A 14,844-nucleotide genomic window follows, 5' to 3' on the forward strand; every position below is an offset into this window, starting at 1 on the left:
GAGTGGGAGGGGAAACCCCGTGCGAGGGGCGCCGCCATCTTGGCTGCGGGGGTGATGGGGGCGCAGCGGAGCCGCGTCTGAGGCAGCGGAGCGAGCCCGGACCGAGCCGAGCCACACAGCCCGCGGGGCACCGGGCACCGCCCGCACAGCCGCGCTGCACAGCTCCCCGAGCCCCGAGCACAGGTACGGGGAGGCGGCGGAGGCGCCCGCCCGGCCGGGCCTGCAGCGCCAGGCCCCGCGCCGGGGCTCCGCCGGGCCGGGCGGACCGGGGCGGGTCCCGGTCGGCGCCGCTCCGTCCCGATGCCGCCCCGAGCCGCGGCCCGGCGGGCCCGCGGGGAGCCGTGCGGCCCCCAGGGCGCTGCGGACGGGCCCCGGGGCCGGCAGGGAGGGGAAGGGGCGGCCGGGCCGAGCGGGGTGAGGCTGCGAGCAGGACTAGGCCGCTTTGCTCTGTGTCACCGCCGCCTCCCACTGCTCCTCTGCACTGCACAGTCGGCAACGCCACCAGCAAACACCCGGCCACAGGCGATATTTTTATATGTGTGTTTCTATATCTCCCCCTTACGAGCTGTTGCAGTTGCACGTAGGGGGGTGTGTGTGTGTTATACCGTGTATGTGGCGGATGTGCAGCGTTATCTCTGCTTTAAATTGTTACATTGACCTGTGCCGTCATGAACTTTGACAGAAAAAATGGCTTTGAGGGTTGAGGGAAAAGCCACTTCCTATTTGAGAAAGTAGCGAAAGTATTCTATACTGGGGTTTGGTTTTTTTTTTTTGTCAAAGCTTATTTAGACTAAACGGAGTGTAATTCTTTTCTTTCTCTTAATTGTTTATTGCCTGTTTGCAGCACACTAAGTATCTGCAACATCTGTTGGTAGCATTGCCTTGAATTGGAGTAGTGCTGAATTATGCTTGCAGTAAAGCCAGGCAAAGGTGGCTGGCTGCACTGGAGTGGCTCTGGCAGTGGCTCTGGAGGTTACTCGGTGTGGCCTCTGCTGTGGAACACGGTGGATCTGTGCTGTTGGGATGTTCTTCTGAGCTAACAGAGCCCCTTAGTGAACAGGTTTCACTCAGGTTGGCTGTATCCTAGATCATATCAAACCCCAAGTCACCACATCTTTTACAGGAGCCAGATGTTATCCTGTGGAATGCATTGGCTGGGATTGATTCCTGTCATGGTTTGGACTGAGGAGCCCTCGTGCTTGGGCATTACTCGGGAATGGGAAGAAAAATACGAACCTTGGGGAATTTAATTACTGAATGTCACAATTTAATATGCTTTAGGAAGGAATTTGCTAGCTTCCTGTAAGGATTTGAAAATGTCTTAAATCTGAGTGGAAGGAAGAAGTTCCTCTTTTCCTTTTCTATTTTATGAATAACAAAAGGAAAGAGGAGCTCTTATGAAGGACAGCAGTTTGGAAACAAACCTGTTCTGCTGGAGGTACTGGGATGTAAAATGTAAATAATATTTTAAAATTACCTGCTCACTTCTGGGCATCTAATGAAACCTGCTTGAGATTGATTCTCATTTTGCTCTATCTTCCTGAAACAGGATGTAGATCTTAGTTAATATTTACCTAAAATGTCTGTGACTTTTGTTTTCCAAGGTGATGACTCCAGAGTGCTCTGATTTGTTGGAATGACAGAAAAAAAATCTCTTCTGGTTGTGTGTTTACTGTCCCAAACTATGAGCAGGCACGTGCTACAGGTTGGCGTGTTCTGTAGGAAGAGGAGAGGAGGATAAGTGAGGAGATAAAAGTGAATAAAAGGTGGCTGAGAGGAGGGACATGGCAGAAGGTGATGAGGACAGGTAGGCAGTGATTAGTTCAGCACTGCTGCTGGGGTGTGGTTAGGGAGAATTGAGGTGTGCACATATAAATGCAGGAAGTTTAGGAAGCAAAATGGAGTAACTTAATGAAACAGGATGTGAAACCAGTAAAAGGATTACCAGGACAATGTGGGTATGACTGGAGAGCTGGTGAGGAAAGTCAGAAAGTGAAGGCAGTGTGATACATAGCTTTGATTTAAAAAGAAAAACTAAATTCTCCTGGAGGAAGGAGGAGTGAAGGCCTGTGAAGCCTTTAGAAGAGCCTCCTAGGCCTCAGACTGGGTTAAGGTGTTTTACATGATATGGGAATATAGCAAATGCATTTCTTCAGGAGCAGCCTGGAAAGGGCTCTGCAGGGCTGCAGTCAGCCCCAGAGCCTGCAGGCGTCATGTGCTGTCAGGGAAGGAGTAACTGGAGGGGGGAGTAGTAAGGAAGTGCAAAGGGATCCTGGACAGCAGCTCACAGAGGCTGCTGGGTGATCAGACATCAGCTCAGCCAAATTTCCTCTCTTGTGCTGGTCGGATGCTTTGGTGTAATCCAAGTGGGAAAACCGGGCAGGATGACTCTGGAAGAGCTGAGGGTTGAGTAAGGAACTGGCCAGCAACAAGTGATGCTGTCAGACAGGTGTGAAAGCTGCAGCAGGCTCTGAGACTCCTCAGAGGTCAGGCTCAGCAGGGCTTTGTAAAGCCAAGCCTGCAGAATTGAATAAATAAGCCAGAGCAGGATGGCTGCAGAGCATCATCTTAAAGAGACCTGAGATGTTGATGTGGTTTAGGAAGACCTGCAGGTCCTTGGTGTGTGAAAGCCAGAGAAGCACAGTGGAATTTAATTGCAGCAGACCTCATAGCTTGCTGTGGACAACACACCTGTGGGAATTCAGTACTTGGGCAAATGAATTATAACAGAAGTGTTGTTACCTTCAGTGTGCTGCGATCTTACAGGTGACCGTAATTGAAACACTCAGACTGTTCCTAGTAGCCTGCTGAAGTAAGGTACCAGTTAAACCACATTGTTCTGTGTGCTTGACAAAAATCCGTATCAGGGGAAAAGTGCAATTACGAAACGAAACAATTCTCCTCTCTCCAGCTCCTCCCCATTATCAGTCTTAATGTTGTCTGTTAATTAACATCCAAGTGAATCTGCAGCTTCAACTGTGAGAGCTTTTCCTGTTGCACATCCTTGGGGGATGATGCACAGGACACCCGGCTGCTCAGGTGGACTGCAAAATACCTTTTGCTCCAGAGTAACTAACCAGTGATTCTGTGACTGCAGAGTGCCGTGGTTTGCAGGGAATCAGTAACACCTGGCCAGTGCTGAGTTGGAAGGGGGTAGGGTTTTTTTCCCCAGGTCTCATCCCTGCACATGGACCATCCATCAGCTGATGGGATGAACCACAACAGTGTCTAATAAACTCTCTGCATGCAGGTTCTGGTCTCCTTTCATAACACACCTGCTTCTTGTTGTGCATAAGGATATTTCATTTCTCAATGCAAATGACATCCAGTGAAGAGTTAAAACTGTGTCCTTGAGCTGGAAGGAGCTGCACAGGTCTCACAAAGGCTGGTATGAGTCTGATATTTACAGTTATGTTATTGTGATAATGTTACAGCAGTGCGCCCAGAACAATCTTATCTCAGGGAGTACAGATGTAGCTGATACTTGAAATAAGGCTTCAGTGAGATTTCTAAATATCTGGGTGGTGTTTGTTGATTAGAGGAGATATAGATGTACTGGTGTCTCATTAAGATAATTTTTAACTTTATTTAAAAAAAAGAAAAGCCTCAAAGTTGGAAGCTGATAAATGGGAAATGGATTTGGTGACATTGCTCACTGTAAAACTTCCCGTCTTAATGTAATACAGAAATGAATTGTATAGGCTGTGAAATGAGCATAAATCTGTGCATGGAGAGATCCCCTGGCCAGTGGCCATCCTGCAATAATGCTCTGGGCTCCAGGGCAGCCTTACCTGGGAGAAGGCAGCCAGAACTGAGCTGGCAGACGTTCCCGGAAGAGGGATGGCAGGTAGGCCGAGCTCCCAGACTAAACTTCTGCTTTCTGTTAACAGTAAACTCATGGCTGATTAACTTTGATGTCAGCAGTGGCCGAGGCTGAGCTCTGGATATTTATGTGCAACTTTCTCAGCCCTGCAGTTCTTGCTCTCCCGAGAGGAAAGCCCCATCCCCCCTGTATTGGAATGATCGAGATTCACACGTCTGGAACACAGAGGGGGGAGGCAGAACTCCGGTTCCTACAGATGGATGGCCATCAGCAGCACATCGACCCCTTGCACTGACGTGTAGCTGATAGTTTAGAATTTACTGACCCCTGTTGTGCCCTCTTCTTGTCGGCACTTCCTTCTTTCGTCTGCCGTAAATGCTGAGGTGGTCAGTTTTCCAAGGCTGAATTCTCAGCAGGGTTTCTGTGTTTAGTTGCTTGCATTTTTGTTTCTCCTTCAGCACAGAGTCCTTATGGAATATCACTTTTATCCCGAGATCTGAATTCAGTTTGAATTCCTGTTAATCCTTATTGGAATTTGAGTGTTTTAAAGGTTGTTATTTGCTTTTTTTAGTATTGCTTGAGTTTTTATTTGATTTTTTAAATTTAAATGAGTCATCTGTTCTCCAGAAAAGATTCCTGACCTTTACTAATGGTTTGGAGTGTTTCAGAATCTTTTCTGTAATATGACCCTTGGAATAAATGTAATACCAGTATTTTTTTGTATTGAAATAACATAGTTAAGACTTTTTTTACTTAGAGGGCATACTGAAAATGGACATAGCAAGCAGAAACAGTCTGACAAATAAAGAGCTGTATCTTTAACAATGAAGATCTAGTTGAGACTCACTTCAGTTTCAGTTTGTGACAGAGACTGCACTGAGTTCCCAGTTTGTCCCTGCTTTAAAAAAAAGTCCTCCTCACTTCGCAGACTTGGATAGCAGGATGCATTTCCCTCCTGGTTGCAACAGCAGAGCAGTACAACATTGTTTACCACACAGTGATATCCTGAAGTCATATGCTCAGAAACATGAAACTTCCCTGTGTTTGGAAGTACTTGGCCTTCCTTGGCCTCCTGGTCTTGGGAAGAAGCGGGGGCACGCAGGCTTCTGCAGATTTCATAGCCACACAAATGCTTGGTTCCGTGTCTTGGAGTTCATGGTGCTGGTTGGTTGGGTTGGGGTTTTTAACAGCGTAAGTTACTGCATCTCTCCATCCTCAGAATGCACAGGAGATCTTTGGTGCATACTGGGGTTCTTGGTGTCTTGTGGCTGTAACACCTAGGTGTTTTCCGTGGAAAACAGGGCACTTCCTGCTCTCCTCCTGAAGCACCTGCATGTATAAATCAGTTTTTTCAAGCTTTGTTTTACACATCCAGTTCCCTCCTAGACCCCCAGTTTAGCCCTGTGCCAGCCGATGGAGCTGAGCTGTGAGCATGCTGCTCCTGCCTGTGCCCAGAAAGGAGGTGGCAGGTGAAGTGTCCTGCAGGAACGGGGCTTTGTGTGCCCAGTTTACTGTGCTGGGACATGCTGGAGAAGAAAAAGAACATCATGTGTGAAGATGTTCAGGAAACTTGAAGGACTGGATGTTTCCACAGTGACACATTAATTTGGAACTCAATATGGAGCAGTGGCTTGTCTTTATTTACTGCTGTTGAAGCTGGTACTGTAACTCTGAAATATTCCAGGAAATAAGGCAATAAAGCTGCTGGCTTGCTTGGTGAATTAGTGTCCAAAATTGTCACTTTATTTCCTATCTTGGAATAAACTTGGCTTAGGAAGAAGTGTGTGTCTCTAGGAACTCGCAGAGGTGCTCTGTGTACTGCTCGGGGTGGGAGGACCAAGTGTTTCCATCTCCTGAGCCAGGCGTGGAGGGAAGACGAGGCGCAGAGCAGCGCCTGGCACTCAGTAAACCCTTCTTAACTCGGGGAGTTGCTCCCCTCCAAGGTCTAGATAAGCGTGTTTGCCTCAAATCTCAGCGCTGGGAAGCGGAGGCTGCCGGCTCTGTGCTGGGAACGAGATTTGTCCACCTTCCTTATGACTGCGGTTCACTGAGAGGGATTAATTGTGGTTCAAGGAACAGTACTTTGCTTTTGAGCAAGTCCCAGGCCTGTAAGCTTTCCTCTGTTTGTATTTCTTTCCAGTATTGGTTTCATTTGTCATGTGAATGACACATGACCTACTGAAAATCTTTCTAGGCTCCAGCAGTGTTCCTTGTAAGGAGTACCATGTGTTTGTAATGGCTGGCTATCTGCCCTGCAGGAGCAGCAAGGGAAGTGCTGAATTCCTGCTAGAAATTTTCCACTTGCTTAACTGATCAGTGCATCCAGTTTAACTTAAAGCCTGGCACAAAAGCAGGCATTTTCCATCTTTAATGTTACCTGGTAACCTGTGGCCCTTACTGATGTGTAATCCTGGCTAACTGATGTGTTAGTTAGTAAGTCCGCTTTTACTCCTTGGAGATTTAAACAGCCAAGGCCAGTTCCAATTCCCTCTACATCTAGGAAAATTCTGGAATGTTAGAAGTACTTTGACTGCCTTTTAAAAAAGAGAAACAGCGTTGCTGTAACGCTGCCGTGCTGACAGAGCCACAGAGATGTTAACCAACTTCCTGAACATCTGATTTGTGGCTTGCACTGCTTTTCTGGCATGGACGAGCAGCACCCCAGGCCCCAGTTAAGGCTACTACAGCATTCTTTTAAATCTTAGCTGTTTGCTGCAAGCTGCACTGCTTCCTTTGTTGCTGTTGCAAGTCTCAAAAGTGTGAGGTAATAGTTCCAACCTCCTGGTTTTGTTGAATCTCTTCAGATTTTGTGCTGGAGTCAGATTTTATTTTCTGTTCATACATCAGCTCCTTGGCGGGTGAGCGCTGGTCTGGCAGTGGCTGTGCAGAGCAGGGAGGGACTGAGCTTTTCAACAGCTTTAAGTCTTTCTGGATAAAATCGATTATCAGTACTAAGAGCATGTTTCTACTTGGAGGCCTTACTGACAGGGGCTCAGAGCAAACTTTGCTGGCTGGCTGTGCCACTAATTCAGTGACTGTGGGGAATACACAAATTTGAACTGAAAATGAAAGGGTGGCTGGGGGAGAGAGGAAAAGGAGGGATGGAGTTGTTTTTGGTTTTTTTTTTTTTGTTTATATTAACTAAACTGGATAAATTGGGTTGCCTTGAGGGAACAAGTATAATTTCTGACGTGTTCTATTTTTTATTTTAGTGCCACAATGGCAACTGCACCTTACAACTATTCCTACATCTTTAAGTACATCATTATTGGTAAGTACCGGTGGGCTCACAGCTGTGCGTGTTCTGTGGGGATACATGAGCAGCCTGTGGCTGTGCCACGCTGCTTTCAGTGTGTCCCACCTCAGTCCCCACAGGTCACCACACTCCCCTACAGCTTCAGCATTTACTGGAGCATTTTGCATCATTTATCTCAAAGGTTTTAGAATTGATGTTGAAGGCACAAGTGCTGATTGGAAGCCATTGCATGAGGCTCATGAACCTCTTTCATGTTGAAATGTTGCTTTTAGCTGCAGCTTCCTTGGCTGCTTAGTCAGGGACTCTGAGGGATTGCATTTATTGCTGTCCTGGAAGAACTGGTCTCGCTGTTAATTGTTTAATTGTTAATGACCGTGTGTAGGTGTAAATGATCTGCAGTGTTATTGTGCAGGTTCATAAGTCAGGCTGCTGTGACAGCCTCAGCCTCAGGAAAAGTTGCTTCTTTAAAGATCTTCCTGTGTTGGTGCTTAAAAGATCTTAATCTTTTGGCATTGTGCAAGTGGATCAGTAGAAATGAAGCAATTCCTTGAGCTGTTCTGGATGGTTGTCAGTATTTTTGATGTTCTTACCACAGTAGCAAACACCAAGTATATTTTACGTTTCAGTTTCTTCAGCAGTACTTTTTATAATCCTGTGAAATACAGTTATAAAATCAGTAATACAAATTAACTTACTTCTTGAGTGTTCTGCTCTTGCTTGCAAGCTGTACCTGTAACCAAAGCTTTAGTGGCAAAGTTGATAAATTCGAGGGTACAGCCAGGGATAGAACACTGCCCATCTGACCTGAGAAATGAATGTCTCTGTACCATTTGTTGTGTGGGAGGCAGAAAATGTGCTTGTTGCAACAATGATTTAACTATTCTTTCTGTAACAGGGGACATGGGTGTAGGGAAGTCCTGTTTGCTTCACCAATTCACAGAAAAGAAGTGTGAGTATTTCAGTTCATGGTATTTCTTCTAACTGGCATTTCGGTCCCTTTTCCCTGCCTGTTTGCATCGTGCATGAGCTCAGTTTGGTGTCTGTCTTACTCTGTATGAGTTTGGATTGTACTGGGTCACATTTTTGGTTTGACTTCAGCAGTTGCAGAAAGACATATCGATGTAGTTATGGCAAAACCTGCTCCAGCCAATCCTGCCTGTGAGGAGTAGGAGGACTGGATCTGATTGTACAGCTTTGCTGTGGATTTTGGTACAGACAAAGAGAAATTTCTTGTCTGAACTTGGCACGTTTTCAATATTGGTGTAGCTTGATCATAAGCAGTTGGAGTTTTTAGTGCTGTTAAGGAGTTCAAAAGGGAAAAAAAAAAAAAGTAATAATTTTTCTTTGAGTCCTTGTGTGCAACTCTGCAGGACACTTGGCCTGCACTGGGTGATGGTGTTCAGGGCTTGCTGCAGTCTCTCTCAGGTGAAACATATTCTCATGTATGGTATCATCACTAATTAAGAATTAGCTTCAGTTCTTCCTCATGTGTGTTGCTTTGGGGTTTTGCAGCAGCTGTTGCCTCACTCAGTGAGTAAGTCTGGAGGTATTTCTCAGTGCAGGCATCACCATGTGCTACTTGAGATGTGGTAACAAGTGGGTAGGAGCTGCAGTTAAAATACTTGTTTTCCAGTAGGAATAGGAATTTCTGACTGTTGTTTTTAATGAAAATGCATTATCAGCCAGTTATTTAAATGCCATTTTGCACATGGTCACATTGTCAATGAGGAGAATGTTCTGTCAGCACCGAGCCAAAGCAGTCCAACCAAACTAATGTGCCCGACACCTCTGCTGTGACACTGCCCCTAACTCTAGGTAGCCTCAGTAGGTCCTCATCCTATCTGTATTTTATTGATCTTCCTCAAAGATGAGCTCATTAACATGTGTTTATCATAATTAGAAAGATGCCTTTTTGGGTTGGATTTGGTGTGTTTGTAGCTACTTACGAAACTGGTTATTTTCATGGACAGTCATGCCATTGCCCTGTCTGAACCAACTTGGGTGTTTGTTTTTGAAGATGTGACTGACTTTTAAACTATATTTTTCTTGGTAATCCCCTGAAAATGATCTTTTCCTACTGCATTAAAATAGTTAACCTTCTGCAAGGATAGACTGGGCTTCAGCTGACTTGGTACCTTCTGATATGTATGGCCAAAGAGCAGCAGAGAAGGCAAGGAATTTTAAAACTGTTTTTAAAACTAACAGCAGCTCAGGAAATACAGCATTTTATTTCTGGTTAAGTGATGCAGTTTGGGAACTGTAGCTGTAAAAATGCTTTTTTAGAGACTGAAAGTCTAGTAAAGATAACTGAAAACTTGTGGCAGCCTTATTTTTGCAGCAGGGAAACCTTGTCCTACGAAGATCTGATCTTTGCTCTTATTTTTCATGACAGTTATGGCAGACTGTCCCCACACAATTGGTGTTGAATTTGGCACAAGAATAATTGAAGTTAGTGGCCAAAAAATTAAACTACAGATTTGGGATACAGCAGGACAAGAGAGATTCAGGGCTGTCACACGAAGCTACTACAGAGGAGCAGCAGGAGCTCTCATGGTCTACGACATCACCAGGTAAGGGCAGCAGAGCTGTGGGTGAGCTGTGGGGTTGGGATGCACAGCCCTGCAAGCACAGTCTGGTGCCACAGGCTCTGTGTGTGTGTGCACGAGCAGCATCCTGTGTGATGCCTGCCACACCTTGTCTAAACACCCCAGCGTCTAAAGAGCCGCAGACGGGACACAGGGAACGATGTGAGCGCCTTTTCTTGGCAGAGCTCTCTGCTGGTGAGCCTGAGGAGTTTGTGTTTCAGCGGCTGTGTTGAAGCTGTTTTAAAGACCTGGCTTTGTCCTTAGACTCTGCTCTTCACGTGGAGGTTGCTGCTGTGGAGGCAGTGGCAGCGCTGCTCACCCGGCAGGGCTGTGTCAGTGTGCCCAGCCCAGAGCGCGGCCGTGCCGCAGTGAACGTGTGGAGCTGCCCGTGCTGTGGGGAGGGCCTGGCCTCAGCCTGACCCCGGGCCTCCTGCCCAGCAGCCTGGCACTGCACAGGAGCCATGCTGCCTTCTCTGGAGGTGACAGCTAAAGATGCTGCTCAAACAATAATGCAGCGGTTGCAACATGAAGTACTTTTGCTTTCATATGCCTCTCATCTTCCACTGGGGCTGTTCTTGATATTCTTCAGGCACCTCTTTGTTTTTTCCTACATATGTAGGTCTATTTCCTGTTTGTGTAAATCTGGAGTAAAACATGACCTTCTGCAGTGTTTCTGAAGTGCTGTTGTGCTGCACTGTGTTCTGTAAGAGTATTTGACAGGAAGCCCTTTAAGGTGTTCTGTACAAACAGCACCGGCGTTGTCTGTGTGCAGAGCTGTGTGCAGCAGTGGGAATTGCTCTGGCTTTCCAGTGGCAGTGCAAGAGCTGCTCCGAGGGTTTAAAGTTGATTTGAATTTGTGGTCTGAGTCCACACTGCTGCTGCTTTGCCTGTCTTGAGGTGGAGACAACAGGGATGAATGGATGTTGCAATGTTTGGATGCTGACTGTGCTGTTGGCACCTAAATATTTTATAAAAGGCTAAAAGTGTCCTCTCTTGATTCTTTGCAGAAGAAGTACGTATAATCACTTAAGCAGCTGGCTGACAGATGCAAGGAACCTCACCAATCCAAATACTGTAAGTTGGACTTCATTTAGCTTAAAAGCAAGATTGCTTCTCCCTGAGCAAGCAGTGGGAGGCTCAGGCCGGAGCACTGCAGTGGTCTGTGCTCTCTGCACTGCTGCTGTCCTCACTTGCAGAGTGCAGTGATTCACTTTTCCTACTGCAGCTGGAGCAAAAGGCCTTCCTCCACAAGTCATCTTGTGCCACTCACCTCTGTTTGAAGTAGTTGGAGACAAAATTGGGATGAAATCTGGACCAACCTTGACTTGTATTACTTAATGAGGTGAACGCTGTCCTTAGGCTGGAATGTAAATGGATCTCCAGCAAAAGCTGAGCAGGTTTTGTGGAGGAAGATCCTTCTGGGTCTTTCTGCCCATACCACAGAGCTGTTGTTCTTCATCCTGTTCCCTGCTCTGCATATTTCCCTTAGGTTTTTTTAAAAGTCTCATTAATAATGAAGGTGGCGGTGAAAAAGCTCCTAAGCTTTTTCCCAGACTAACTTTGTCTTTCCTGACCCAGGTGATAATCCTCATAGGAAACAAAGCAGACCTGGAAGCACAGAGGGATGTTACATATGAAGAAGCCAAACAATTTGCTGAAGAAAATGGTGCGGTTTTTTTTTTTTCTTTAGCTGGTACATTTCCTACAAGATAGTGATGTTAAAGTGAATCCTCAGCATTGATAGCTGCAAGCTTACACTTCCAGAGTCATGGACTTGTATGTACAAACTCCTGCTGTGCCTCAGGCAGTCTGATAACTGTGTGTAGTTCCAGAAATCAGCTCATGTTGATGCCTTTAACATAGTCACAAAAGCTTGTTCAGTACTACAATAATGTCTTGCATATGATGGGAAGGTGGTGATGTGTCTGACTTTGAGCTCTTTGAGGTGTGCTGTGCACTGACTGTTCAACCTCTGTCTCTGAACAGGTTTATTGTTCCTTGAAGCAAGTGCAAAAACGTAAGTGACTTTTGGCTGCGGTAACGTTCAGCTTGGTGTGTTTGCTGTGACTTGAAAGTAGCTTGGAACTGAGAGCTCTGGCTGCATTTCAGGCACAGACTGGTTGAATTCAGACGAACCGATTTGGATTTCAGGCCTTATTTGAGTGTGGAATGTGTTCAGTGTGTAAAGGGCTCCTTCCCTGCGGTGTTCAGAGCTGCAGGTTTGGTCTGTAGGCAATGACCAGCCCCTGCAGTAACTGAACAATTGCTGTGCCGTGCTTGGGGCTGGCTGTGTCACTGGGGAGCAGATCTCCAGGGCCACCAGGAAATGTGGCTCCCACCTGTCAGAACAGAACTTTGTAACAAAAAGGTTTTGGTCTGTAGTGGCTCCCTTGTCTTCAAGCCTGTCAGAACTGTCCCGTGCATGTGGCTCCATGCCTTGACTTATTTTTGCTCCTCAGTGCTTTGGCACATATTCCTCATTCCTGGTACGGGTGCAGTGGTCAGGGAGGGAATCGCCCTGTCTGGGGGCTGGGCTGTTGGGCTGAAGAGGACGGGGCAGCACCCACCCAGCTCCCTCCAGAAGCAGCACCGCAGCCCCAGTAACTCCTGCTGCTCTCTTGCAGTGGAGAGAACGTGGAGGACGCGTTCCTGGAGGCTGCCAAGAAAATCTACCAGAACATCCAAGACGGAAGCCTGGACCTGAACGCGGCCGAGTCGGGCGTACAGCACAAACCGTCAGCCCCGCAGGGCGGGCGGCTAACGAGCGAACCCCAGCCCCAGAGAGAAGGCTGTGGCTGCTAGTGACCCCTCCGTGGCTCCTCCTGACCCCTCACCTCTGGCTCTAGGGAGTGGTGCTTTTGACCGCTTCCCCATCTTCTGTACATCTTACTGGGTTTAATTAAAACTCTGAGACAAGTTTAACACAGTACTAAACTGCTAAACAACTTTAGATGTAATCAGGTTATCAAAGGCAAGTAGAGTAATAAAACCTCTCCTGCATGGTAAATCTAGAAGTTTTTTTTTTCCTTGATTGTCCTTGTGATAGTGTCACGGATACATAATTTAAACTGAGCACTGATGCTGGACTCCTGATTTTACACTTTCGCAGGGCTTTGTCTTGTATGGTTTATTTTATGGTTCTTTGGCCTTTCTTCCCCACCTCTAACTGTTCGAGCTGTCGGTAGTAAAGGATAAGTTTTTGCTGTGAAATGACTTCCAATGGTAGCGAGGGGCTCTGTAATGTGCTTTTGTTGGAAGAATTCCCTGTGGGATGTGCTGGGGTCGGGGTGGCGCAGGGAAGCGATCTGTTTCATTCTTGTGCTCAATAGCTTTACGTCATTTTTTTTGCCACTTTTATCCTTGACCTTTGTTAACAGAACGTAAATATGTATAAAATTTGAAGGAACTGAGCTAACAGTTAAATACATCCTGTGTATATGATTTTAATGAAGAAAATGATGCCTGGCATTAGAGCAGTGTGTAAGAACCCCCCGTTTGTACAGTCTGAGCTCTCTGTGCCCCCGTGGCAGCACAGCCCAGCTGGGGCTGCACTGCTGGGTGTCACTGGCGGGGTCCCCACGGTGCTGGGGACACAGACATTAACACTAGTGGGGTGTGGCTCTCATTCTGCACTGTGCAACGCTCCCCTCTGCACTCAGAGTGCTCTGCCTGCTTCTCTTTGGCATTCTGGGCTCCGGCCGGGCTCTCGCACACCTCCCGCTTTTGTACCTGTAACTTTGGGACCGGGCAGAGGCTGAACGGGACAGTTGGAACAACGTGTGCTCTAGGGATTTTTAACTACTCTTGTATTTTTTAACAGAGCTGTGTGAGGGGGTTTTTTTAAGGGTTTTGCTTCAAGCCTTCGAGTACGTCCTTCCTGGGGTGGCACAGCCTGGCCCGTGTGTGAGGGGGAGTCACGTGGTGACCCTGCCTGTGGGGGTGTTGCTGCACTGACGTGGGGTTTTACTGGGGCTCCTTGTGCAGCTTCACTTGGAAACATCACAGGGTGTAAAAATGGAAGGGGGTAAGTGCTTAACCACGATCCAATGTCCCGCTTCAGGCTTACTGTAACGTTTCAAATACAAAGTAGTCTGAAAATCCCTCTCTAGACACTAAAACTCTACGATGTTCAGACTTGTAAGTAAGCAGTGGTACCAGAGTATTGTACAGTCAATGTTAAATAAAAGCCAAAACTGGAATGTGCAGACAATAGGATTTGGGTAACTCGTGTGCTGTCCCTTTGTTTTGTCTGGTTAGTCCTTTTTTAACTCCTGTTCCTCAGTAGATGGGTATGTTCAAGATCTCCAGCTCCTGCATCCTGCTTAACCCAAGGCTGCACCAGGGTTTGCCCAGGGACCACGACCTGCTGCTGATGTGAAGTCAGTGTTGTAATGACTACAGCTTGTTGAGGTGCAATACCTGTACTCCCAGAGTAAGTTACAGTAGGTCTTATTGTTTCTGTCACAGAAAGGATCTGTTTGGACTGCTGTACTCCTCATTTGATGTAACAATGCTATTAATCTAAATATTTGTAAATAAAGTACCTGTATCTAGATAAACCTCCCTGCTGTGTGTTACCTCTGTGCTGAGGGGGAGAGCTCCTTGGAGTGCTGGGATTTGTGCTCAGTCTCCACCCTGGGCCTTCCTTGGTACAAACTTCACAGGATTTCCCAGAGGAATCTGCCAGCGGTGTCCAGAGCTGCTCTCTGAGGGAAGCAGGGCTGGGTGGTGTTTGTTCCAGTGAACTCTGACAGTGGCTGCATAGAAAAATGTTATCTTCAAGGAGGATGAGAAAGGGCCAGACTGAGACTGGGGCCAAAGCCCATCCCTGGGAAAGGGTGGGGAGGGCTGGGACAATCCCTGCACGGCCCCTGGCCTGTGTTGGCCTCTGCCTTGTCCTGCTGCCTGAAGGATTTACAAAGTGGCTTTTCCTCTGCTAAGCAGAGTTAAGTCGATTGTAATTTTATAAACCATTGTCTGTATCCACCTGGTTCAGCCAAGTGATGCAGCCAAGCCCTGGGGGAGGAAGAGGTGCTCACCCAGCAGCCAGGAAGAGGGACAAGGACAGAAATGCCGATTTTGGACACGCTCCTGCAAGGAGGAACCCCAGCCCTCGGAGCGTTGTCACTGTCCAGGGCTCATCAGTGTCCTGGAGAACAGCTTTAAGGAAAAGAATCCGC

At 47.0% G+C, this 14,844-nt stretch overlaps 1 protein-coding gene across 1 annotated transcript; it reads left to right on the plus strand.

Annotated features, from left to right (window-relative positions):
• On the plus strand, window positions 1-14,223 carry RAB14 (RAB14, member RAS oncogene family). Its single transcript, XM_040083068.2, has 8 exons — window positions 1-183; window positions 7,036-7,094; window positions 7,975-8,028; window positions 9,472-9,649; window positions 10,672-10,738; window positions 11,243-11,330; window positions 11,651-11,681; window positions 12,289-14,223. Exons 2-8 carry the CDS (start codon window positions 7,043-7,045, stop codon window positions 12,464-12,466), a joined length of 648 nt encoding a protein of 215 aa, XP_039939002.1. The 5' UTR covers window positions 1-183; window positions 7,036-7,042; the 3' UTR covers window positions 12,467-14,223.
• Window positions 14,224-14,844: the final 621 nt, after the last annotated feature.

This window comes from Hirundo rustica, chromosome 20 (assembly GCF_015227805.2).
Source record: "Hirundo rustica isolate bHirRus1 chromosome 20, bHirRus1.pri.v3, whole genome shotgun sequence".
NCBI lineage: Eukaryota > Metazoa > Chordata > Aves > Passeriformes > Hirundinidae > Hirundo > Hirundo rustica.